Here is a 25322-nt window from a genome sequence, read left to right as displayed (position 1 = left end):
GCTACGGGGACGCACAGTCTGAGCAGATACAGATGAAGAATTCTCAGCGTGTGCGAGGTGCAGCTTACGCACTCGGCAGACATACACATGCATGTAGTGAAACCCGCCCACACACACTACATACACACAGACTAACATTACTCGAATTCTCCACACACGCACATCACGTGACGAGCGCGTCTGCCCTCTGCTCACCCCCCCCCCCCCACTCCTCCCCCTCTCACTGACGTCACCGCCCCCAGCGCCCCGGAGCCCCGCAGACAGAGCCGACAGACAGCAGGAGGGAGGCGGCCCGTGTGCAGCAGTGACGTGACGAGCTGTGTACCGAAGGGAGGGGAGCCTGGCTGGCACCGAGCTGGAGAAGGACCGGGACCAAAGGAACAGACATTTCCCCTGAGCCAGCTACATAGACAAAGGCTATCCCGGGCCGCATCGTTTCCGTGAGCTTAGGCTGAGTGCCCCTCCGTTGAAGAGAGGATGCAGGATTGCCCTGGAGGTTACTAGGGGACAGCAGTCACGGCTGCCCTGCACCTGCCCTGGGCTGGGTGGAACGGGTGCTAGTGCAGGTAACATTGCTGCTTTCTGTTTGCCCTGATGGCTACTGCCAGTGAGAAGGCAGGTGGCACTACAGGTATTGGCTGCTGGGCTCTGCTGTGGCACTGGCAATATCAGGGGTGGCTCATTTGTGGCACTGGCAAATAGCTTGAGCTTTTGCATTGGTATTAAAGAAAGTGGTGCCATTAGGGCTATTGGCAGTTGGCAAAGAGAAGCCAATTGTGTGGGAGGCCCCACTGCTGGTTTTGGGGTGCAACTCACCTTGTCCTCTAGCGTCCCCTGCCTTTAGCTTTACAACTATTGGTGAACTTCATGTCCAGACAGCCAAGAGGCTGGGGCATTGTGGGTAGTGTAGCTGAACAACAGCTGGTGGGCCAACATTCCTGGATATATTGGCAGAATTGTTAGTGGTCAGGGCATATCTGTACAAGGCAATAACCCTGTTGTCAATGACAGTTTCCTATATCTTTTAGCTGAAGCAGTTTGTATTTAAATACCCTGGTATAAAGCTGGACGAGGGTAGTGGGAGTGTCAGCGAATAGGCAATGGTGGTATCTTCTGTTAACTCACATTTCACATTACACTCGCACGCATCGTTTAGTGCCTCGTTGCAGTGGGGGTTCCCATGTTGTTTTCGCTTGTCTGTATAAAATACTGATTTTGTTTGAATTTGCATTGACCCTCTGTTAGGTCACACTCCAGCAGCTGCACTTATGGTTCAAACAATGTAGCTATTAACCGCAGAGTTTTGGTTATCAGATTAAAAGATGGCAACATTTTTGGTTATGTTTTACTGTCATTATTTTATGGATGTTTTCCCAGAAATGTTTTGTCTATATTTATATTTTACGTAATGGAACACAGACAATTGTACAAGCTATAGAATAGCCTTGTTCTTATTGTGTGACATTGACATTTAAGCTGATGACACACTGGGTTCTTTTCAGCTGGGTGAAAAGCACCAAAAATTGCCAACTCCCCTTGACTTGAACATGAAATGACTAAGAACATCAGTACTGGTGCTGTTCAGTCTAACCCATACTCTGTATTTTAACAAATCACTTAATTTAAAAGGGCGAAGATAGGTTCTTTGTGTTTTGTATTACCATGTTTAGATACTTCTGCGGGGTGAGGATGTAATGGTAATAATATGCATATTATGAAGCCTTTTGTTATATGGATGCATTTCTTCTGTGGTCAGCTTCATTTAGGAAGTCCCAAATTTAGTGGTAAAACACATATTTGGCTCTCAAGGTGATTTAATACACCAAGAATCAATCAGATTTTCTCTTTTTTTTTTTTCAATTTTAATAAATTTGGGATTCCAGCATGAGCAGGAGGAGGGGGCAGCCGTGACCAGATGCTCATAATTATTCATTCATTCATTATGCTTTAGAAACCCACCATGGGTAGGTTTCCTTGATATCCAATGCAGAGGGTTAAATGCCTTGAGGGGGAAGTGCAGAGCAAGGTGATGTTTACAGTCAGGCAGGCTGGAGGAGGAAGCTCCTGGGGTTTTGCCATCAGCATCCATAGCAGTTATCAGCCTCCTGCTGGACTGCAGTGAACTGGTTGCTGCTACATTCAGATTTTCACTTAATATTTTTTGCATGAAAACATCAGCTCCCATTTCCCCCATTATTCACATGTGCTTAAACCTACTGTCACGTTTTCTGTTTCCTATTGGATGGATCTTTATTGTGTGTCTGAAATCGATTATGCAGCACGCATGGTAATGCTGTGCATGGGTTAGATTAGAGGGGGAAAAAAAGGTTTGGCATATAAATTAATATGCCTGGAATAATTTCAAAGACTAACAAAAAGCATAGCAAGATGACCTTCTGTTATTAGCAGAATGATACATTTTTGTCTTGCCGATGCATTTGCCCATAAATGGCATTATTGTGTTCTGTATTGTGGTTTTTTTTTGCTGACATTTCTATAAACACAATTATTTGTACCTTTAAAGAAGATACATGCATCTGTCATTTGACCTTGATTATATTGCTTTTTCTTGATTTTTTTTTCTCTTTGTCTCACAGATTCACTGTTAGGTTGTTGATCTACAGCCAGAAGCTGCTTGCTTGCTGTTCATTCCTGGATATGCCTTTATATGATGCTCTGTTAAGTGGGTCCTGGAAAAAACATTGCTGGAAGGACTGTCGCCATTTAATGCTCGTGCTACCAAACAGCTTCATTCTGATGTGTTTGTTTTGAGATAATTTCTATTTTGCAGCATACATTGCAATATATCAATTAGAATTCCAGTTCATGCTGTTGCAAGTTTCAGTAAAAGTAATATTATATGCGCACTTTGGAAAAATTCTATGCACATAGCACTCCTTTCTTTTTTATGAGCAGCTTGAAAAAATAATTTTCATCATTTTTATTTTATTATAGTTGGAGATATTTAAACCCATCACAGAAATATATAGATATAGTGTATACATAAAAGAGTTAAAAGATGTAACTCAACATTTTCAGAGCTAGAAGGAATCGGTGGATTCATTATGTTACATGATTGCTGGAATGTTGCCTCCTAGAGGTTGAGTTATCACTTGTTTTATAGTTTTTTTGTATAGATTTTTAATCACAAACTAATCAAAACATGGGTGACGATGGTAGCCCTCCACTAAAAAAGCTTGCTAAAGAAATGGATATCAGTATTGAGGTTCCTAATGTTGCCAAGAAGGTAATTACAATAAAGATGGAAATAGATGATTATAAAGAACCATCTGCTGCGGAGAGTACTGACAGCTCCTGTGCGAGCAGTGTGTCCCTCTGTGGTTCCTCTGACCTAAACCCAGGATTGAAACACACTTTGGCACAGTTTAATCTGAGCAGTCGAAGTTCGTTGGGTGGACCAGCAGCATTTTCAGCACGGTTCTCCCATGAAAACATGTCACCGACCGTGTTTTTACCTCTTCCTTCCCCTCAGATTCACCCAGGACCCCTTTTTATTCCTTCAGACAGTTCAACAGAGCTTACACAGACTGAACTTGAAGGGGAATCTATTTCTTGTTTTATGGTAGGAGGGGAAAAAAGACTTTGCCTCCCACAAGTCTTAAATTCCGTTCTGCGGGACTTCTCACTCCAGCAAATCAACATTGTCTGCGATGAAATGTATATATATTGCTCACGGTGTACTTCGGATCAGCTTCACATTTTAAAGGTTCTGGGCATACTTCCATTTAATGCCCCCTCTTGTGGTTTGATCACACTGACTGATGCTCAGAGACTATGCAATGCCCTTTTGCGGCCACAGACTTTTCCACAAAATGGAAGCTTGCTGCCTGCAAAAAACTCTTTGGCTCAATTAAAGGAAACTGGTAGTGCCTTTGAAGTAGAGCACGATTGTTTAGGAAAGTGCCAGGGTTTATTTGCACCTCACCTTTTCTCTCAGCCAGATGCCCCATGCATTCAGTGTTTGGAATGTTATGGGATGTTCTCAACACAAACCTTTGTGATGCACTCTCACAGATCCCCTGACAAAAGGACCTGCCATTGGGGCTTTGACTCTGCTAAATGGCACTGCTATGTTCATCTAAGTCCAAAATATCTAGATACACCTGAAGGTAAAAAGATGAATGCCCTCTTAAAGGAAATGAAAGAAAAATTCAATAAGAAAAATCAGCCGAAGAGGATTCAACCAAAAGTAAGTCCAGTTTTATGTTTTTGTTGGGAGGTGTTTAAAACCAGTTAGGTCCCAGAGAGCAGAACTGTTCTCAATTAGAAAAAATCAATACATTTTGAATGTTTATATAACTATTTATACATCTGAATACCTTGTTCCATTTATGTGATGACCCCTTAAGGCAGTTATCCCCAACCAGTGGTTTGTGACCAACATGTTGCTCAGCAAACCCTTGGACTTGCTCCTAGTAGCCTTAAATTAGGTGCCTTTTTTGGTTACATAAACAGGTGTACTGCCAAACGAAGCCTCATGTAGGCTGCCAGTCCACATAGGGGCTACCAAATAGCCAATCATAGTCCTTACTTGGCACCCCAAGGAACAATTTTTAAGCTTCTGTTGCTCCCTAACTCTCTTTAGATGTGTCTCACAGGTAAAAAAGTTTGGGGATCACTGACTTAAAGCAACACTTGTATAAATCATATATAGAATGCAGAGGAACCGCTTCCAACTCATACTGTCTACACTCCGCAGTATTTCCCTATTTGGCCAAAATTGTTAAAAAATGCAGAGTAGCACAGTGAAGTGAATGGCTGCTATCAAGTATACAGAGAAGTGGGCTGCCAACCCCAGTCTAGGACTATGCATTATATTAATGGTTTGGGCAAACAGTATGGGAGTTTTTTTTGTTGCAGTTTGTAAGTCATATAAATTATTTTTTTATTTAAAAGGTATCCAGAGGCCCTGGGTAATGCAGTCATTGGCTCATGGACCATACATTTGGATCAGACAATATTGCCACTGGGGATGCTAAATTTTGCATGAATACCCTTGTTTGGCAACTATCTAGATAAGCAGATGTTCCCATGCCTGGCAAGTGTAACAATCTTTATGGGCTAACAAATTTTGTCAACCAAAATGCAAAACTATTTATTGTGAATCTCTCCTCGTTATAATTAATTGTCGTTGCCTATAAGTATGCTACATGGATGCAATTCCCTCTTAAAATTTCTCCAATCTTTTTGTGGGTGATAACTGCACCATATTCACCATATGGGCCGTTCCCACTGATAACACATTTTTATGGGAGGCAAACCTGTATTTTATTTTTCTGTATTTTATTGTCTTTTTTTTTTAAAACAAAACATTGATTAATCTCATTATTATAATGCGAACACTACAAACACACAAGCAGTTGAATACACACAAAATTGAGTAGGTTCCAGCATGTTAGTAAATTTGTTCTGATGGTCATCACATCACCTAGTGTATAAAATTATCAGCAGAACTTATATTTATTGGTGCAAAAGGGAACATCTGCCAGTGTATACTGTTACAAAGTAATAAGTGCATGTTTTTGTGAAAATGGTCTATAAAAATAATTGTGTTTGTAATACTTACTGGCATTGTAAATTAATGTGGTAGGGTACAAATTAGGTTAAGTTGGCCATGTACTGTAAGGTCTGCTAGTTCAATCTAATTGCTTAACAAGTGCATTTGTGACTGGTTTGTGTACACTGGGAAATGCAGTTATTCTGCCCTAAGTTAGAAAATAAAACACAGTGGGGCCTAGGCAGGAAATTTGCCTGATACTTCATGCATGGCTGGTTTAGTCATTGGCAGACAAGGGGTTTCACATGGTCTGTTCAATATCGGTTTGACTCCATGTGCATATTGATCTGCAAATAGCCTTGTTTTGCTCCCTTGCACAGAGCGTCAGTCTGCCAGTTTGGTTGAAAATTAGTAGATTGGAGACTACAATCACAGTGTGTATATGCCAGATCAATATTTAGATAAACATCTAGATTTTTCATAATATTGTGTACTGCGCACATATTGTTTTTTAGGCCGTGATAAAGGTGGTTTCTATTAAAGGAAGTAGCATGTTACTTTTCTGACTAAGCCCAAGTGCCAAGATAACTTTTTCATTGAACTGAGTCTGCCTGTTTATGCTTGTGTTAAATTACAGTTCTTTTATGTCTGTTCATTTTGGCCTCTTTAAACATGTGCATCCTGAAATTGCTTTTGATCTGCTAACCCTTTCAGTTTTCACTGCCCTTTACATTATTTCTGCATTGGCGCTTGCACCTCTCATTTCTCTCGTCTTTAGGGCGTTTGGCATTTTTATTTTTATAAAATATAAATTAATATAATACCAGGAATTATCTTGTTACTTACAATTATTCCTAATATTCTGGCACATGTAAGCAACTAAATACCAAAAATTGATATAGGGTGCTATTAGCATCATTATTAACGTAAACGATAATGGGAAGTGATTTGAGACAATTCCTGATTGTTTGTCAGCTCAGGACAGGGCCAGAACATTGTGTATGTATTAATAGAGGTCTTTTATAGTGATGCTTGTACCCTGTATATTTTACAATACATTATTAGTACAGGCAGTGCCACAGATAAAAAAAATATGCAGTTTCAATAATCAAATGCCACTTGTCAAAATATGGAGGTCCCTGCACCACACAGCTTACATCTAAGTAAGGGGGGGCTAATTTACTAAGTGGTCCAAGAGGTAGGCTTTTGACTTTTCTACAGAGCAATACAGGAAAAGAATTCCAGAGCTAAAGAGCATCAAGAGAGAAAGGTTTAAGGCGTAACATTGCAGTGTTTGTGGGTGGTGTGAAAAGTAGATCACTGCAAAAGGAATTGAGGAGACAAATGGAAACATATGAATGAGGTGTGGATGAGCAACTATCCTTAATGCCTGTTTAATATCCATGTATGACAGTCTTAAATGTCATTTTGATGACATTTTGCATTGTTATCCGCATGCTAAACAAAGATTTTGCTAAATCATAGTGTTATACAGGTATGGGGACCGTTATCCAGAAATCTGTTATCCACAAAACACCAAAATACAGAAAGGCCGTCTCTCATAGACTCAATTTTAAGCAAATTATTCTAATTTTTAAAATTATTTCTTATTTCTCTTTAAAGGAAAAGTAACACTTAAAATTTTTAAGTAAATAATCTATTCTACCCTGCCCCAATAATTGCCCTATCCTGCACAGCATTTATTATTTTGAATGCTTTATCAGAAAATACCTGCTAAAACTTGGCTTCCGGTCATTTGAAATAGGGCGATACGGCGATGCAGAAGTAAAATCACTATGCGACAATTGATTGATCGATCCTAGCCTTCCTTCTGTATAGGAAGGAGTCGGTCTAGGATCGATCAATCGATTGTCGCATAGTGGATTCTGCCCTATATCGCCATATTTCAAATAACCGGAAGCCAAGTTTTAGCAGGTATTTTCTAATAAAGTATTGGAAATAATAAATGGTGGGCAGGGTAGAATAGATTTTTTACTTAAAATTTTTTTGTGTTACGTTTAATAATAAAATAGTACCTGAACTTGATCTTAACTAAGCTACATGAATGAAAAATGAAAAAAACCCAGGTCCCAAGCATTCTGGGTATTAGATCCAATGCCTTCTAGTTAAGTTTTAGGGGCAGATTTATCAAAGCATGAATTTCGGATTGTTAAAAGTACGACTGGAAAAAAGTTATCTTTTTAGAACACACAACAAAGTCACATGGCAACAAGAGTTATTCCCATCCCAGTGTTCTCTTGTGTGCCATAGAAGTCAGGCAGCAAAGGATGAATATGCAAGCCTAGACAAGGCGGATTCTGCAAGACTTAAAAACATTTGTATAGTAACTTGGGAAACTGTTAAATAATTTTATTTTTTTACATTTTATCATTAGATTACACATACAGTGAAGGTTAATGTTCTCTATAAGGCTGCCTATTGATGCCAGAAACAGACTGAAGATGACTATGTTGTACAGACCATTGCAATAGAAGTCTCTAAAATTCTCCCCTGGTTGGTGTAGTGGAGATAATAGAAAAAAATTCCTTTCTTTTGAGGATGTTTGGACCTATTTATATATGTATATGGACACTGTTCTGGGCTTGGAATAACTACTTTAGTCCTCTTGCGCATTTCATCTCTAAAATAGAACCTTGTTTTAAATAATCGTGTTCATGTTATAGTATGTGTAATAACTTTTCCTAATATGGCCATACACACATGCACATATAGCAGCCTGCCAATCCCAAATTGTATCCATATACTAGGTACTCTTCCCATCCATTCGGCCTGTGGACTGACCAGTTAGAGAACACAGGAGATTGGCCTATGTATTGGTGCCTTTGTGTTCTTCTGTAAGCAATAGACAGCAGAGAATTATGCTCCATGTTGGGGTCTCTTTTCCAAAAGTACCATTGGAAGGCCGTTAAGGTGCCCATACACTGAAAGATCTACTCCTTTGGTTAGGGGGCCAAACAAGTGGATCTCTCCCTGATATACCCACCTTGAGGTGGGTTATATCAAATTAATCTGATGGTTTGGCACTCTGGCAGTTGCCAGTGTGGCTTAGTAGAGGGGCGTTTAGTTGGCATTGATGACAACATTCTTGGATACAGTGATAATTCAGATTGAATAAGAAGGCTTGCGGAAGTGTAAACCATGTCTTCCCCGGTTAGCCATGCATTCATGGTTAACATCAGGTGCAGCTAGATTGTGATCCATTTATATGATATTAATAAAATCTTTGTGTATTTCGACCATTAAAAACTCAAGTGGTTATTTTTTACTGGAAACAAGTGTTTGGGCAAAGACACACGGAGCTACTAGTATCAGCTTCTTGTCACGGCTACTAAACGCCTGAAAATACCCTGCCATAAACGATACTGAGAATTGGCTCTACTAAAACACACAGTTAATGATCAGCATTGTGTATGTTGGTAGCTCTGACAAGTAGCTGCTACTAGTAGCTCTGTGTGTTTACCATTTGTCTAACTAAGAATGCCCAGCAATAGTACAGGTATGGGACCTGTTGTCCAGAGTGTTTCTGTAATTTGGATCTCCATACCTTAAGGGCAGTGGCACATGCGGAGATTAGTTGCCCTGCCACAAATCTTCACATCGCCGCGGGTGACTAATCTTCCTGTAATGCCACCCCACCGGCAAGAATGTAAATCGCTGGTGGGATGGCATACGCATCGCTACGATTTTCCAAAATGAAAAATCATTTCAATATTGAATAAACCCAATAGGCTTATTTTGCCTCCAATAAGAATTAATTATATCTTAGTTGGAATCAAGTACAAGGTTCCGTTTTTTTTATTATTATAGAGAAAAAGGAAATCATTTTTAAAAATTAGAATTATTTGCTTATAATGGAGCCTATGGGAGATGGCCTTTTCGTAATTCGGAAATTTCTGGATAATGGGTTTCCCGATAAGGGATCCCATACCTGTATTTGATGTTTCAATAAGAATAAGCTAATTTAGCAATTTGGTACAGATCCAAATAGTCAATCTGAAATATCATTTTGTGTAAATCTTAGTAAAGCCTTGTGTATCACAGTCAATCACGTCTAATTATATGAAGTGATGTTTGAAAGCAGGCTTACGAATGTTTGTATACAATTTAAATGTTGCTTTGCAACTAGCATTTTTATCCCTTGGCTTTTCTGAACTCTGCTTTGCTGATTTCATGGCGAGAAGTAATTATACAGATAGCAAAGCTGATAAAGTATACAAGAATCATCTGAGGGTTTTCCATAGATAAAATGCATAGAACCTCATTTTTTTTTTTTTGCCAAAGCAATCAGATTTCTGAATTGAAATTCTTTTGGGAGACATTTGTCCAGTTACATAGTTACATAGTTACATAGGGTTGAAAAAAGACCTGTGTCCATCAAGTTCAACCCATCCAAGTAAATCCAGCACATCTAACCCACACCTATCAATCTATACACTCACATACAGTGACTTACAGCAACTATGGACTCCTCCGGTACAAACTCTTATTGTAGGCAGGTGGCAGAAGTGGCCCCCTAGTATGTGCAAGTTCCTTGTGTGTGGTGTTTTAATGGGTAAAGTTTTATTGCCTAGCCCTGTGCCCTCTCATCATAAATGTGCCACATGGCGGGCCACTGCAGGGTCTAGTTTTTAGCACTGTTTGTTGTTTTCTTTTTAGTATATTATCAGGTTCATGGCATGCATTTATGCAGTATCAGATCTGGTTGTCTCTGTAACAGCTGTCATAAATTGTGCAGCAGTGTACATGGCTCATTCTAGACATTGATCACAAGAGGGTGTATACCTCTATTTATTCAACATCCCTTATGCAGATTGCTTTGATTTGTTTATTTGCATTTCCAGCATGGTTTCCATTCCATAATTTAATAAGTACTGTTTTATAAGGCCATGGCCAGATGAGTTTCCACATTAGTCGCACGTAGAATGCTATATTTATTCTGCAGAAAGCATTACCATACCTGAGTAAACAGCCCTAGAAGCTTTCTCCATTTGTTTAAGATAGCAGCTGCCATTTTAGCTTGGTCTTCATAGCTTCCTGCTTGCATCATGGCCTTTATATCTCAGATTGCACATTTCTAAGGGTGGGGGGGAAAGAGAGATTTATGAATTATTATGGGAGGGGGGAGCAGGAGAGGGGAGAAAGCAGAGAACTGTGCAGACTATGGCTTTGGGAATGAAGGATTTCTCTGAGTGAGGAAGTCCGAAGGCAGAAGTATAGGCACCCAAAATACATTAAAGGAGTAAAGTCAAAATCTTAACTCAGTGTTTTTATATATAGATATAGATTTAAGATTTGGGATGCACCGAACCCAGGATTCTGGGTAAAGAACTGATCCCTGATCCCTACAACAGTAGTATCTAAAAAAAATTATATTTATTTTTAGAAGTTATGGACTTTTTTTTACACAAGACAGAAGTAGTTCATGTCATGTCATGTGATCTTCTTCCATTTCATTCTTTTCTGTGGCCCTGTGCCGGGTACATGTGTGCAGTAGTGAAAAGCTGGCTTTTTCTTTCCCAGGTTAGCTTTTACATAGTTACATAGTTACATAGGGTTGAAAAAAGACCAGAGTCCATCAAGTTCAACCCATCCAAGAAAACTCAGCACACACAACCTATACTTACCAATTTATACACTCACATAAATAAACTATATATACAACCACAAATACTAACTGTAGATATTAGTATCACAATAGCCTTGGATATTCTGCTGTTCCACAACCTCACTGCCCTCACCGTGAAAAACCACCTACGCTGCTTTAAATGGAAGCTTCGTTCCTCTAATCTAAAGGGGTGACCTCTGATGCATTGATTTTTTTAATGGGAAAAAAGAACACCCCCTATCTGCCTATAATCCCCTCTAATGTACTTGTACAGAGTAATCATGTCCCCTCGCAAGCGCCTCTTTTCCAGAGAAAACAACCCCAGCCTCGACAGTCTAACCTCATAGCTTAAATCTTCCATCCCCTTTACCAGTTTAGTTGAACGTCTCTGCACTCTCTCCAGCTCATTAATATCCTTCTTAAGGACTGGAGCCCAAAACTGCACTGCATTATCAGAGACCTTTAAAGAGGCAAAATTATGTTTTCATCCCTTGAGTCAATGCCCTTTTTTATACAAGACAGCACTTTATTTGCTTTAGTAGCCACAGAATGACACTGCCTGGAATTAGACATCTTGTTATCTACAAAAACCCCTAGATCCTTCTCCATTAAGGAAACCCCCAACACACTACCATTCAGTAGATAGTTTGCGTTTATATTATTTCTACCAAAGTGCATAACTTTGCACTTGTCCACTATGTAACTCTACAGTGCATGTGCATCTGGACCAGAACTGAGAGAATATTTAGAAAGAAAAAGATGGTGGCGTGGAACTCCTGCAGTAGTCACAATTGATGTGAAAACCTTTTTTTATAGAATAATATATATTATAAAAAAATGAGTGTTCTTTTTCTTTGCAGGGGGAGCATATACAGACTCTGGAATTACCGTCTTGGTACCCAGTCATAAAGCAAGAAGATGATCCCACCAGTAGACCACATTTGTTGCACCCTAGGTAATATTTTACATCAGTGTATTTGTAAAGCATATACTATTGGATGGATGCTAATCATACGTGACATGCTGACTACCTGTACACGTAATTTTTGGGGGAAATTAGCTATGGTAGGCAGGTAAGCAGAGGATTTGGAGCATAGAGACAGGGACACCACTTCTTCAGGCAAAACACAGCTTTATTTAGGGCAAATTCTCCGTAATAAAGCTCCTAGGAACACAGTTCATGAACATACAGTTCATGATTATGATTTGTCCCTTCAGGGTTCTCACCTTCCAGGGTAACTTCCATACTCTGGAACCTTTACGGGGTTTTTCACCATCCCCAATGACTTTCACACATCCACAGTGACTCACATGTGAACACTCAGGCTTCACCTTAAGACTTGCTAACTTTTCTCTGTTCTCATACGCCTGGTCACGACTCCCTCTGCTCCTCACAGTGGCAGGAGGCACCCCCAGCTCCTCTGGGATTTCCTAACTCAGGCAGGCAGGCAGCCTTCCTGCACTGTGAGAGTGACCTACTCTGAGTCAAGAACAAACCTCCAACTCAACCCTTAGGCTGATGCCACACTGAGCGTATGGCGTATATTTTCGGCAAGCCGAGAATCGCTTACCGAAAATACCGCCATATGCTCCTACCTGTACCTGCACCTGAATGAATGAAATACGCTCGGGGGCAGGCACATGTAGCCGATATCCGTAAAAGATACGAAGTCTTGCGTTTTTTGGTGGATAGCGGTTACATGTGCCTGTACCCTATCGTATTTCATTAATTCGGGTGCAGGCACAAGGTAGGGTAGGTGTACAGTAGTGGGGCATATTCTCAGCAAACTTTTTTCGGCTTGCCGAGAATACCCACGTGTGGCATCAGCCTTACTGTGTAATCCCACAGGCCTTTTATTTGATGCTCACCTGCAGCCTAATCAGGAAGCTACCTACAGCTGACCAACTGAAAACAGAGTTTGAAATGGAAGGTCTTTCCTACTTTCCTACTATTCACTCCAGGGACCTATTAATTTGGCTTTTCCTAAGCCAGTAACTTGAACACAGCAGTACCTGCTGCAAAACCTGGCATTTTACTTGATGCTACTTGTACCTCACCTTTAACACTGGTGGAAAATACACCAAACAATGATCTTTTTTTATTGCATCTCTCACACATTTTATTAAGACAGTCCTAGAATGTAGAAAAAAATTCAATGCAGTCATATTCTGGCAAGGTAGAATTTTGTAAAAACTATTGAAATTGCATGTTATGTAACATCTGCTAAAATTAGTTGGGAATGTGTTAAATACATGATCTATCACTTAGTTGTAACTCATTTATATGTTGCAATGTGAAATAGCACCTTTCATTTCTCAGCAACTGCACTTGCCATATTTAATGTACTTTTCTCTCGCTGAGCTGCCCGGATTGACAGCTATAAAAGGAGTCATAAGCCAAATGTATTGCTTATAAAATTTGGTCTCATAACTAAGGGCAAATAGTTTTTGTGCATGTTTTACAATTCTTGGCAAAAAAAGCAGCAAGGTACATTGTACAGCCAGTTCTGATTTAATGTTTTTTTTTTCACAAACTTGTTAAATATTCCTTTTCAGCTACTATCTCTACATGTATGATAAGGTTGTGGCGCCGAATGTATCCCTCACAGCTACTGTATCACAGTGCAAGGAAGCAAAAATAGGAAGAAAAGAGGTTGCACCCAGCAAACCCTCTGTGGAGCTAGAGAAGCAGGCTAGGAGTGGCAAACATAAATCTGTTACCTCATACCCTGAGCTTTCCATAGAGGAACAAGAGAGGGTGGATTTGAAACCAGACATAAAGACCAGTAATATTAAACGTAAGTAAAATGTGCAAGTTTTCTGGCCTCCTCTTTGATTCACATGTTCTACTGAAAAACAACATCAGCTACTTAAAGAAGTTTAAGCAAAGGAATATTATTATCTTTCGAAGGACACTTTAAATGTGACTAATCGCTTAACTCTAACCCCAGTCTGGGTCTTTTCTACGAAAAATGCACTAGCCAGGGGTAGTATTGAGCAGAGTAGGCCGCCATAATCTTACCCTACTTACCCAGTGATTGCTTGGCTCAGCATAAAAGGTAAGTGAATAGGTAATAGCGTTGCCAACAAAATGGCCGGTGACTCTAACTTTTCTATTCCTTTAAAACAGTGTTGTTTAGGATCAAGTCCCTTTTAGTTGGTTCAGCATTTAGTTAGGGGCCCCATTACCTTATAACACACTGTTGTTGCAAGAATATCTAGAACAGCAAAGAAGTGTTCACTGCAAGGCTTAAATTAGTTGTCCTTCAGGTTGGGTCTGAGGACAGCATTCAGCCTGACTTCCCAGCTGCCCATCCTTGGTAGGTGGGATAAGCTCCACAGTTGGAAACCTTCAACAGGTGGGTCTTCACAGAATATTGGCAGGCTGAAGACACTTTTGAAGGATAAGGAACTGCAAAGTGGTGTATATGGAGATATGGAGATGAAAGCTGAGATGAGGGAAGGGCCTTCAGTATTTTGATTCATAGGGAATCAATGATCTGGATAAATACATGAGTCTGCCCTATACAGTGGTTGTGGTAGCATCATACTCTGGTTTTGATTTTTATTAGCAGGGACTAGCGGTAAATGTGAAAGAAATGTTAGGAAGAGCACCGCACTTGTATGAAAGCAATATTATTAATTATCTGGTATTAATATAGTGCATACACATTTCTGCAGTGCTTTACAGAAATGATGCAATCACCCCAGTGCAATCACCCCAGTGGAGCTCACAATCTATGGTTACTATCACATTCACCCACAATAGTGGCAGTTTCATAAGGAACCAGTTAACCCGCCTGTATGTTTCTGGAGTACTATGGCAGAGCCCTCTTTAACTCTTGTATTGGTTATATTTTTGTGTTTAATCTGAATGTTCAGCATATGCACCCATTTATTGTACAGAGTTGTATAATATCTTGGCGCTTTATAAATACATGTTAGTAAGAATAATGGGACTATTCAGAAAGTCGACTGGAGCACAGTTTTAAAACTACTGCTTTTGGTCATTGGCGCTGCGGGTTGGGGGTGTTAGGTTGCGGGGGGGGGGGGTTTGGTTGTGCAGGGACGATGCTGGGGGAGCCGGGTGAAAATCCAACATGGCGGCCACCACAGAGTGCAAAGAGAGGAATGTTTGAAGGCACATTTTGGGACAAGGGAGGATTATTTTTAAAAAAATAAGTTTGCGATCTGTTACAGGCAAGGGGGCTCTACAATATATTAAGGGCTTTAGTAGAAGCCTTTCCTTGCTCTTTAAGGAGATTAAAGATAAATGTGATGGGAGTTCTTATATTGTCATTTTCAGTTTGAAATAATATTCAGAGAAGCAAAATAGCGTTAAAATGTTTAGCTTTATGCTAATTTTGATTTGCACAGAGGTGACATTTTTGCAGGTTTTTTTTATTAGGTAGTTAAATCAGTTAGAATGCTATATTATCTTATAAGGTATGTTCTCGTATTCTTCTGTTCCCATTTCTTTCTTTATCTTTGGTTTCAGTGATAAGCTTTTTATTTTACAGAGCCCAATACAGTGGATGGGGAAAAGCATGAATCTGCTTGTAATAAGGATATTCTCTGTGTGGATGACAAAAGCCAAATAATGGAAGAAGTTGTAAAAACATTCTTGAAACAGCAAGAGAAACTGAATTACATTCTGCAGAAAAAACAGCAAATTCAAATGGTATGTAAGGTGTCACTTCAAGTTACAGATTTTCTCATGGATACAACCTAAGACATTTGTTTAACACTTAAAATTATTATTGGTAAAAATAATTAATGGGTGTAATCTTTAATAAATGTTTACCCAGATTGGTGAACTTAGGTCAATCAGTGACTTATACATGTGTCATAAAGATTGGGCAGAAAGAATATATACCATACAAGGGTCCCTATGCTTTAGGCTCAGCCTGGTGCAGGTACAATGAGCAGATTTCGACACATAACTACTTGGGTATGCAATTACGCACCAAAATCTGCCGCAGGTACATCAATAGGTATTTTGAAGTGTAGGGGCAGATAAATACAGGACAGGAATCCACCCCATGTAGCAGGAGCCTCATGGCCACCTTTCAGGTTTTCCATTGAAAGCCAAAATGATACCAACATAGGCAGATTTAATGTTCCAACATGTCGTATTAGCAAATTGACAAATATCTATGGATATTAGACAGGATTATCAAGGTAGCATAAAATTAAGAAATAGTTTCATTGTTATTATACCTGTAAGGGCAGTGAAAATCCTACCTTCCCTTAGTTAAGTTTGGAAGTATTTAAACACACCAGATCTATAGAGTAATCCAGACTTTCCTGCTTGGGCTGGTATACCTAACTGTAATTATCACAGTATCTTTTGGGTACTTGTGACATTGCCATGTATATATTTTGTATGCTGTTTATATAGTGCTAACATGTTATGCTGGTGCTTTACAAAGATTGCACATCATTCAGGTGACTTCATCTCCCAGTAGAGCTTTAAAGTCTATGATTCCTATCACATTGACATACAAACTAGGGTCCATTTCATCAGTAAATTTTTAGCCTTGTGATGTGAGCCAAATGAATAACCGTTATTATTTCTGAAATCATCCCTTTGTGCTTTTACAGCATTTGTATTCTGGACTGACTAGAACCCCATAATGCTTGTGTTGGTCTTCCATAAATTTCAAGATTCCATCATAATAAATAAGACTCAGCCGCTCAAAAACATCCTCACCTTTCATATGGGGGCACAAACAAGCTGCTTACTGCTAGACTGCATAACTCATATTTTGATAATACTCCGTAGGGTACATTCCTAACATTGATTGTAGTTGAGTCACAGTGCCCCTACTAAAGGCAGAAGTAGCTCAGTTACTTATACAGTAATAATCTAGGCCAAGGACACAAGAATAACATACTGGTTTTTGCAGGAAGTTGAACTACTAAGCAATTCCAAAACTATGAAGGACCTAACTGTGGAGCAACAGAACTTGCAGAAAGAGTTTGAATCCTTGCAGAATGAGCACATGCAAAAAATGGAGGAATTATATGATGAGCAGCGAGATTTGGAAGAAAAGCTGAAGCAAGTTAAAAAACAGAAGTGCTCATGTGATTTGAACACAGACAGAGACAAAGAAACACAATATGCAAACCAGGTGAGAGATTTGATAACAAGTATATTATTTTTGTGATGTGGTTATATGACTTAATGGAAGAAATGTACCTGATCTCAAGATTTGGTAGCAGAGTCAGCCATATGTAGTTTGTGTCTTTAGTATATGGTATAGATCAGGGGTGCCCAGATCAGTGTTTGACTTTTAAGGTGGCCATACACATTCAGATTTTAGTCTTCTTCTGACTAACGTTTGGATATCGATCATACATTTAAATGCAACGATCTGAAACTAACATTCAGACTGAAATTGGAGAATAAAGCCCTAAAAATACAAATCGGTGGATGTTCTGAACATGAAATGTTTGTACAATCATACAATAGAGACTTCTGTTGTAGGTCCCCCAAGGATATCACAATACATCGTACATGTATGGCCAGCTTTAGTGAAATTATCTTTTCAGGATCTACCACTTCAGTTGCTAAACTTATATAGGATATGTAACCTTATTGCATTTAACTTAGGGGAAATTATGGTGTTCACATTTCCCCCTGATATGCCCACCTATTGGGCTAATCAGATTGTTTGGCCCTATGGCCAAACCAGTTGGATTACAACAACAGGAATACCAGATGGGTAGGCTTAGTATACTAATGGGTGTGAAGCCTTGCACTAAATGAGGAAGTGATTGGCTTTTGCAGCATGGCTCAACACCTATCTCAGAAATAGTATGAGACTCACTGTAGAGAGAGAAGTATGTAATTTTTGTAGTGTCATTTTATCAATTTTAAAACAAAAAGGCTTACTTATGCTTTAACACTGATCTGTGGGCTATTGCACACAAGATGTTATGACTTCAGTAAGGTGGTTAACAGAGGTGGCACATAAAAGGTCGCCAGCTAGCACAGTTCTGGTTGATCAGTCCAGTTGGATACTTAAATACTAGTGGTCAATGGCTGTGGAATATTTGCAGTTTAGTTTATTCATAATCTATGTATTTTTAACCCCAAACCAATTTCAGTCTGAGTAACATGCATTTTTCAGTTCGAAGTATCAGCTGTGGTTTGAGTGACAACATTTTTGTAAGGTGCCCAAAAAAGGCAGACTTTTTCAGAAAAGTAAAAAGTCCAGTGATCAGTGGTTTACAATTTCTTCCTTTGCGTTACATGTAGTTTCTAAACTACATATAGTTTACACTTCTAAGCTGTGTTTGTTATACTTCTGTTGGTACAGTTGACAGAACTACGGCAGAGGTTAGACCAAGCTGAAGCGGACAGGCGAGAGCTTCAGGATGAGCTACGGCGTGAACGAGAAGCAAGAGAAAAGCTGGAGATGATGATTAAAGAGCTAAAGCTTCAGATATTGAAATCTGCAAAAAGTGGGGATGGAGAGTAGACTAAGCAGCTCCCAGACAAAACATTACACTTCAAACAGGGTTTATTTACTTAATATGGGGAGAACAGTGTGGCATGTTTTGGCTCGTGTGATTCCCTGCCATATGAAACATTCTTCATATGTCTGTGTGGTCTGTAATACCTTCTAAACTAAGGTCTCACCAGTAATGTCTGGCTGGGTGCTTTCCTTTTTTAAGACCAAACTGTTTTTCACTTTTTATTTTTAGATTTGAATGAGATTTATAATCTTATCAGTGCAGCAAGTGTCTGCACTTTCTGGCTCCACCTATATGGCAGTTGCCAAACAACTTCACTGATGTGAAAAGACCATATTGATGCTGCTAACACTTGTTCCCCCACCCCAACTGTGTTAAAGAGCCAAGCTACTGGATATTGTTAAGAATGTGTTATTCTTAAAGTGATAGATATATTGTAAAAATGCCGAGCTATATTTGCCATAAGAGATATAAGCGGTTGCTTCAAAACCGCTTGAGAGCATATAGAATTTTAAAATTAGGAAGCAACCTGTTTCTAATATCATTTGCCATTTATCTTCAATTTGCCCTTTTTATATATATATATATACAGTATATATAATATGTATATTTGTTAAAGGAAATTTGAAAATAGTGATGTATTTCCAGCTTGACATTGACTGCAAAAGCAGTTTGGGGTTGAACTGAGGACCAGCCCTGTCATATTATGCAATTGTACTTGTTTTTATTTATTTTTTTCTTGATCTGAAATCCACCATTGCAACTAAGAAATAAAAGGTAATTGGCAGAAGTTATGTGCAGAATGGCACATAATTTGCATGTACTATTTTTTATTGACAGGCAGAGTTAGTAGCCAGCTATCCATATCTCACTGGTACCTAGTGGATTATGTAATTATCTAGAAAACAAGGGATTCTAAAACTGCCCTTCAGGACAACTGACTAAGCATTCATAATATGTCTTTCTCTTAGGCATAATTAACCTTGTTCCTACCACAGATAGAAAACCATTTTATTATCAGAGCTGATACCCCTGGGGGCTAAAATTGTGCAATACATATATACACACTAAAGACAATGCAGTTTTGGCACACACTTTCTATATCTTCTATTTCTGCCTTATCAATAATTCTGCCTCAACTTGTTCAATCATATCATAAACCTGAAATACTGCATATAAAGCTCTTTTTCTCTCATTTCTGATACAGTCAGGTCATTGCACATATGGAGAGAGATTGTGTTCCAATGTCAGTGTTCCCTGAATAACAGTAATACATACCATTAATGTTTTGTTCTGTTTATTTATTATTGTTTCTGTTGTATGTTTCCTCCGTGTAAATACTGAATTATTCTAATACTTAAATATTTATCATATAAATTAATTTATATAGCATTTATTTCACATTCATATTTTTTAAAGATAGCTTCCTAAAACAATAGTTAACAGTGCCATAATTTCACTGAGTAATGCTTATGTAAACTTGTATATATTGTAAAGCCTAGCTTCGCCTTGCTTGAAAAGCTTCACAAATCATGCATTAATTGATCTTGTAACAATCAGATGATACATGTTTTACAAGCCACTTAAAAAGACGGTACTTCCTTTATTGTTTCGTGGTGTATTTGCTACAGCATGAATATATTGTATTGTAGTGAAAAAGTGAGATGTTTTTGTTAAATTTTTTTTCTGTACTGGTGCAGAGTTTTATCAGTAAATTTGTTTTGAAGGCAGAAGATTTTGCTTATGAAATTGCAGCATCTAGCTGAATTAAGAGGTAATGTAAATCTTCTTGTAAAGGCCCTCGGATTGTTTTCCTAAACTATTTGTCTAAATATATATATATATTGGTGATTATTGGAGTTTTTCAGTCATCTGTGGTCCACTTTACGTGTTCCCACTTTGCCTCACTTACAGCAGCCAAATAGTAAACCTAATGTATAGGTTGTTTTTATTTAAAAGCAACTGGACATCCTTAGGTGATCTGAAACAAATCAACAATTACATTTTAATGTGATTAAGATATATTTGTTTTTTGGTCAAATCTCTATTCACCAATAAATTTGTGACAGAGGATGGATTGTTCAAAGACAGCGCAAGGTGGCCGAAAGACTTACACAGTTACTTTTGTGTTTAGCTGATTGTTCACAAATTCTAAATAACTAGATTTGTTGTACTGTTTGTTGGTAAATTCTAAATGAAAATTTTTACACTAACCTCACATCACAGTGTTTAATTTGTGAAGACGTAGGCTAGCCCTTACAATTGAGCTGTGATGGCAATAAGGCACTGTGTATGTGTGGGAAAATGAAAACCTTCTAAACTCAGCTGCAGTGCATTAAAGACGAATATTTCTCAGGGATGCAGGAGCTAAGCACTTTCAAGTGCATTGACGTCCAAATCATAAGCCCCACAAAGCTACAAAAATAATTCAAAAAAGGTATATAAAGAGTAATAAAAAATAGTTTATAAAACTTCCTATTTTTTTACAATTGGAAATGAATGTCAGCTGTGGGTTAAGATAGATTACAAAAATTGGGGTGTAGGTGGGGTTTAGCCATAGCATAGCTATAAAATATGTACAGATTCCATACAGTCTTTGTGAGCATTTAGCATATTGCATTGGAATTTATGATCAGCTATGACAGCTTTAAAACTCTATGTTAACAATGCTTAGCTTTTCTTACTCTTTATCTAAATCCCAAACAGGCAAAACGAAGCAAAAGATAAATTCAATTTACTGAAGTCAGTACAAATGAACTGTTGCTGTCATTGTTGCAACAACTATTTAGCAATGATCTCAGGTGTGCTCTACCCCTTTTATCAAAATTTGACTTCTAAATACATGATGCCCAGGCTAACTGGACAATTATGTGGAAAAAGATAGACTGCTCTGAAGCAGAAGCTCTGGAGCACTTAAGGGTTTTACTGCTTTTAGGAGATTCTGGGAGAATAAAATGGCCTGCAGTTAGGCAGTCATGTGGTTGCTGGTATTCTGGAAATATCGTTTCCTATTTTTGTGCCACCTCTGATTGTTTGTTTCATAATAAGAATCGCTGCTTTAGTATGATTATTCGCCAGCACTTATGCCAAATATCTGAAAGGAAAACTGCTTTGCATGGTCCTTTAAATATAGCCTGTAATGCTTGTAATATTATAAAGACAGCAGCGAGCTTTGTGTAATTAGATGCTGTAACAATTCTTCTTCTTGTAGGATTACAACCCTTAATATTGATTTACTTTGATGACCTATTTGTGTGCCTGCGATGGGTACAACACACTGTAATACTAGTGACTCAGTGAGTGACCATAGCTGTTATTGTACCATGTGTCACTCCATCACTATTGTGCACACTTTGCATCACAAAGATGCTCATACGGTGGTGTCTTCTACACAAAGCTGCTCCTTTCAAAATCTCCATTTTTCACAACATAAACTTATTCCACAAAAAATAATAAAAAAAAAAAAAAATGAAAGATTTTTTTTATATTTTCATTCTATTTATAAAGTTGCTTGCTTTTGTATTTTTTCTGCACTTGCAATAGTCTTTAGAAGGAACACTAATTATGGAGTAAGCACACTGACTGTGCTTGGATTTTTAATATTTATATGATGTATTTAAGCAATGACAGAAATTATTGATTGAAATTTTACAAAAGAAAAATGCATATAGAGAAGTCCATGTAGTTTTCACTGTGACAATTAGGTTGTTAGTTTAGTTCATACTAATGATATTTCTTTTCCTGCGCATACAGAGCTCCATGTATAGTCACACAGATAGCTGTGTCATTGTTTTGTTTCTGTGTCACCGTCTGTTCTAAATGTTTTAACCTCCTTGTTCCTGCTGTGCAAAAGTGCGCTATCACCCATCCCTTTATTGCTGCATGGGATCTATTAGTTGCGACTATATCCCATCTCTTATATAGCTTAGGTACCTTTTATTATTTCAGGTTTGCATCCATTGATGTTCCAAAGATTACTTGCTATCGAGGCAAAATAAACCCGCTTTGCGTTTTTTTGGGACTTGTTGCAATAGGCAAAGGGCAATAAAATCCTTGCTAGGTAACTTGCAATATAGCAAGTGCATAGAAGACTTTCTGTATTAACTTGTACAGACTTGTTTAGCAAAACTTAGAATATTCCTTTGCTATGATGCAAGTAAAGCTAGAATGCCCGCAGGACGTAAGACATCCTTGAGAATGTGTACAGATTAGTGATTGTGCAAAAGGAAAAAGTGAAAATGGTTGAATCTTAATTTGTGCCCATTGTTTGTAACCCAAATAAGCATGCAAGTCGGCGCAAATTATTGTAGAGAAAATCACTTGCTACCTCTTTTTGTGCTTGTGCACATTTACGCCATACTTCTTATAGGTTAATTATCCAATCTGTCATTAACATTACAAACTTACATAAAAATAGTTTTTTCATTTCAACTCAGAAATGAACTCAGATGAGTTCATGGTCAATATCAGTAAGTCAGTGCGGGGGGTTTTGTAGTGCTAGTTAGTTACACTCCATTGGTGAAACTAATTAGCATGTATTTGATTCTTTGTTTCTGAGTAAGGGCTTGTTCACATTGTGATTCTCGTTAGTGCATCAGTGCTTATAACACAGTTAGGAAAGTTGTAGCCAGCAGCAGCTTTATGATTGCTGTCAGTCATGCAACATTCCTTATATCTGAACTGCTGTGCTTGCTGAATTTATTATTAATGGTGGCAATGGTGAAGGGGTACTGCTTGGGAAAGGCAGGTGTTGGGTACAGATTTCCCTTCTGCTTGGAGCACCTTTTGCTTTATGCCCCATAGCAGGCACAGCAGTAGTGTAATGAATAAATGTAAACAAATGTATATATGACATTGCATTTAGTGCTGCACCCCATGATCTTAAATCAGCCCCTGTAATAATAAGTGTTTTTTAAAGGAAGGAGAGACTGCCAAACCTACCTGATGCAGTCACCTCCTTTTGAATTCCTCCTAAAGGAGCCCCCTTGTACTTTAGGGCTTGCCATGTATTTGTATGCCTGCTCAGCTGGGAACTCTATTGCTGTGACTGCTTAATCCTAGCAGCTAGTGCTGGCTATACTAACCTCACTTGTTACTGGCACATCTGACTTGTGACCAAAGAATTACAGTGAACAAGCCCTAATTAGAGCCTCCCGGGCTAGCTTCATAGGCAAAACCCAAGGGTACATCATCCTATGGAAATCTCTACATCATGATCCAAATACTTTTTAACTACTAGTTTGCAAAAATATTGGGAATTTTTTGGGGGGTGTTTTTACATCTCATTTTAATAGATAGCCTGGCTACAGAAACAAAAGATTTTTATAAAGCATTATGTAAAATAGTCTGTAGGCCTGTGTCACCTAAGCTTTCTGTACAATAAAGCATCTGCATTAATCATATTTGAAGCCATAATACATAAAAATAGGATACAATCTGTATATTCATTTTTTTTTTTTTTTTCAACTAAGGATTTTAATTGCAATATTATAAATGTATTAATATCATTTTGTAATGATTTTTCTCTATGGAATCTGCATCCAATAAGTGACTATTATGATGCTAAAACTGGAGGTGCAATATATTAGCTGGATGCAAGAATGACTATAGTTTGCTTTGCTGTCACAGGACACATTACAATGTATACTGCTGCTTCCCTACATTTAACTCCTATGTAATCTGCAATTTTATGCAAATTTGCACACGTAGTTAGTACCCCTGCATTTATTAATGCGCACAAATGAGTACTTGTGGGCCATGTATTCTTTTAATGTGTATGCCTGTTAGAAAAGAGATCTATTTCAGCACGCTGCTGTTTCTGAAGAGAGAAATGCTGATTATTTTTGGCAAAAGAAAGCTATCTTAGGTTTTCATGCATATTCTGCAAATTATTTGTTGCATGATACAATGTGAAATACTGAATAGCGAGCATGTGTAAAAACTCATGTTGTTTAGTCACAATTGGCAAATGTTTAAAACTGTGAAACCATTCACGTGGCAATTCTGTTTTGATTTCTCAGTTTTATACTATTTTCCAGTGATGTACAGTTAATGCTATAAGTAACTGTGATTGTGAATTACATGATTCAAAACTGTCCTACCTCACAAGAAAATAACAGGTGTTTTATATGGTTTGGAAAAAAAAAAGAAAGAAAAATGAAAAACAAAATTTCTCTGGTCAATCAGTTTACACAAAGTGGAAGAATCTGTATTGCAACATTACATACTGTGCTTTCTGCTTATACCTCAAAATGTATTTTTGTGCTGTTTTCCATTGTCATTCCTTGTACATAATGAATTCCAATGGTGGATTAAACCTTAATAAAAATAAGATTGTGACTAAAATATCTTGATGTTTCTTTTTCCTTCTGCATTGTTAGTTGTTTGACATCAGTTACAAGGATATGGCACAATTGGGCGTAAAGGGAAATGCTGCTGCTCACTATTCCCTTGTGCGGGATTTTTAGGTTCATATTTATCAATGGACACAACTGTTTGATAAATTTGTTTCTAAAAATCCCATACAAATGAATAGAGAGCAGTGTATTTTCCCTGTAACAAGCTCTAAATTGCTCCAGTATGTGGGAATCAATACAGTTTGACCTTAAAGGAGACAAAGTCATTTTGGCATTTTACTGCCAATAGATTTGCCACATTAATGCCACCTAGAACACTATATTCTGCAGAAAGCTTTAC

The 25322-nt window shown here is 38.2% G+C and overlaps 1 protein-coding gene across 1 annotated transcript; it reads left to right on the top strand.

Moving 5' to 3' along the window:
• Positions 1-172: 172 nt before the first annotated feature.
• skil (SKI-like proto-oncogene) lies at positions 173-24973 on the top strand. Its single transcript, XM_002931546.5, has 7 exons — positions 173-566; positions 2598-4210; positions 12005-12099; positions 13701-13942; positions 15665-15825; positions 17054-17278; positions 18470-24973. Exons 2-7 carry the CDS (start codon positions 3164-3166, stop codon positions 18629-18631), a joined length of 1932 nt encoding a protein of 643 aa, XP_002931592.1. The 5' UTR covers positions 173-566; positions 2598-3163; the 3' UTR covers positions 18632-24973.
• The last annotated feature ends 349 nt before the right edge of the window (positions 24974-25322 follow it).

Source organism: Xenopus tropicalis, chromosome 5, assembly GCF_000004195.4.
Source record: "Xenopus tropicalis strain Nigerian chromosome 5, UCB_Xtro_10.0, whole genome shotgun sequence".
Classification (NCBI taxonomy): Eukaryota; Metazoa; Chordata; class Amphibia; order Anura; family Pipidae; genus Xenopus; species Xenopus tropicalis.
The sequence above is the reverse complement of the archived record's forward strand: the minus strand, read 5'-3'. Positions and strand labels throughout refer to the sequence as shown.

What these genes read in the sequence shown, in the direction of transcription:
- skil (XM_002931546.5), top strand. Translation starts at nt 3,164, where the DNA reads ATGGGTGACGATGGTAGCCCTCCACTAAAAAAGCTTGCTAAAGAAATG. An exon ending in CGAAGAGGATTCAACCAAAA is followed by an intron (nt 4,211 to 12,004) that starts GTAAGTCCAGTT and finishes TTTTCTTTGCAG; the next exon opens with GGGGAGCATATACAGACTCT. An exon ending in AAAAACAGCAAATTCAAATG is followed by an intron (nt 15,826 to 17,053) that starts GTATGTAAGGTG and finishes TGGTTTTTGCAG; the next exon opens with GAAGTTGAACTACTAAGCAA.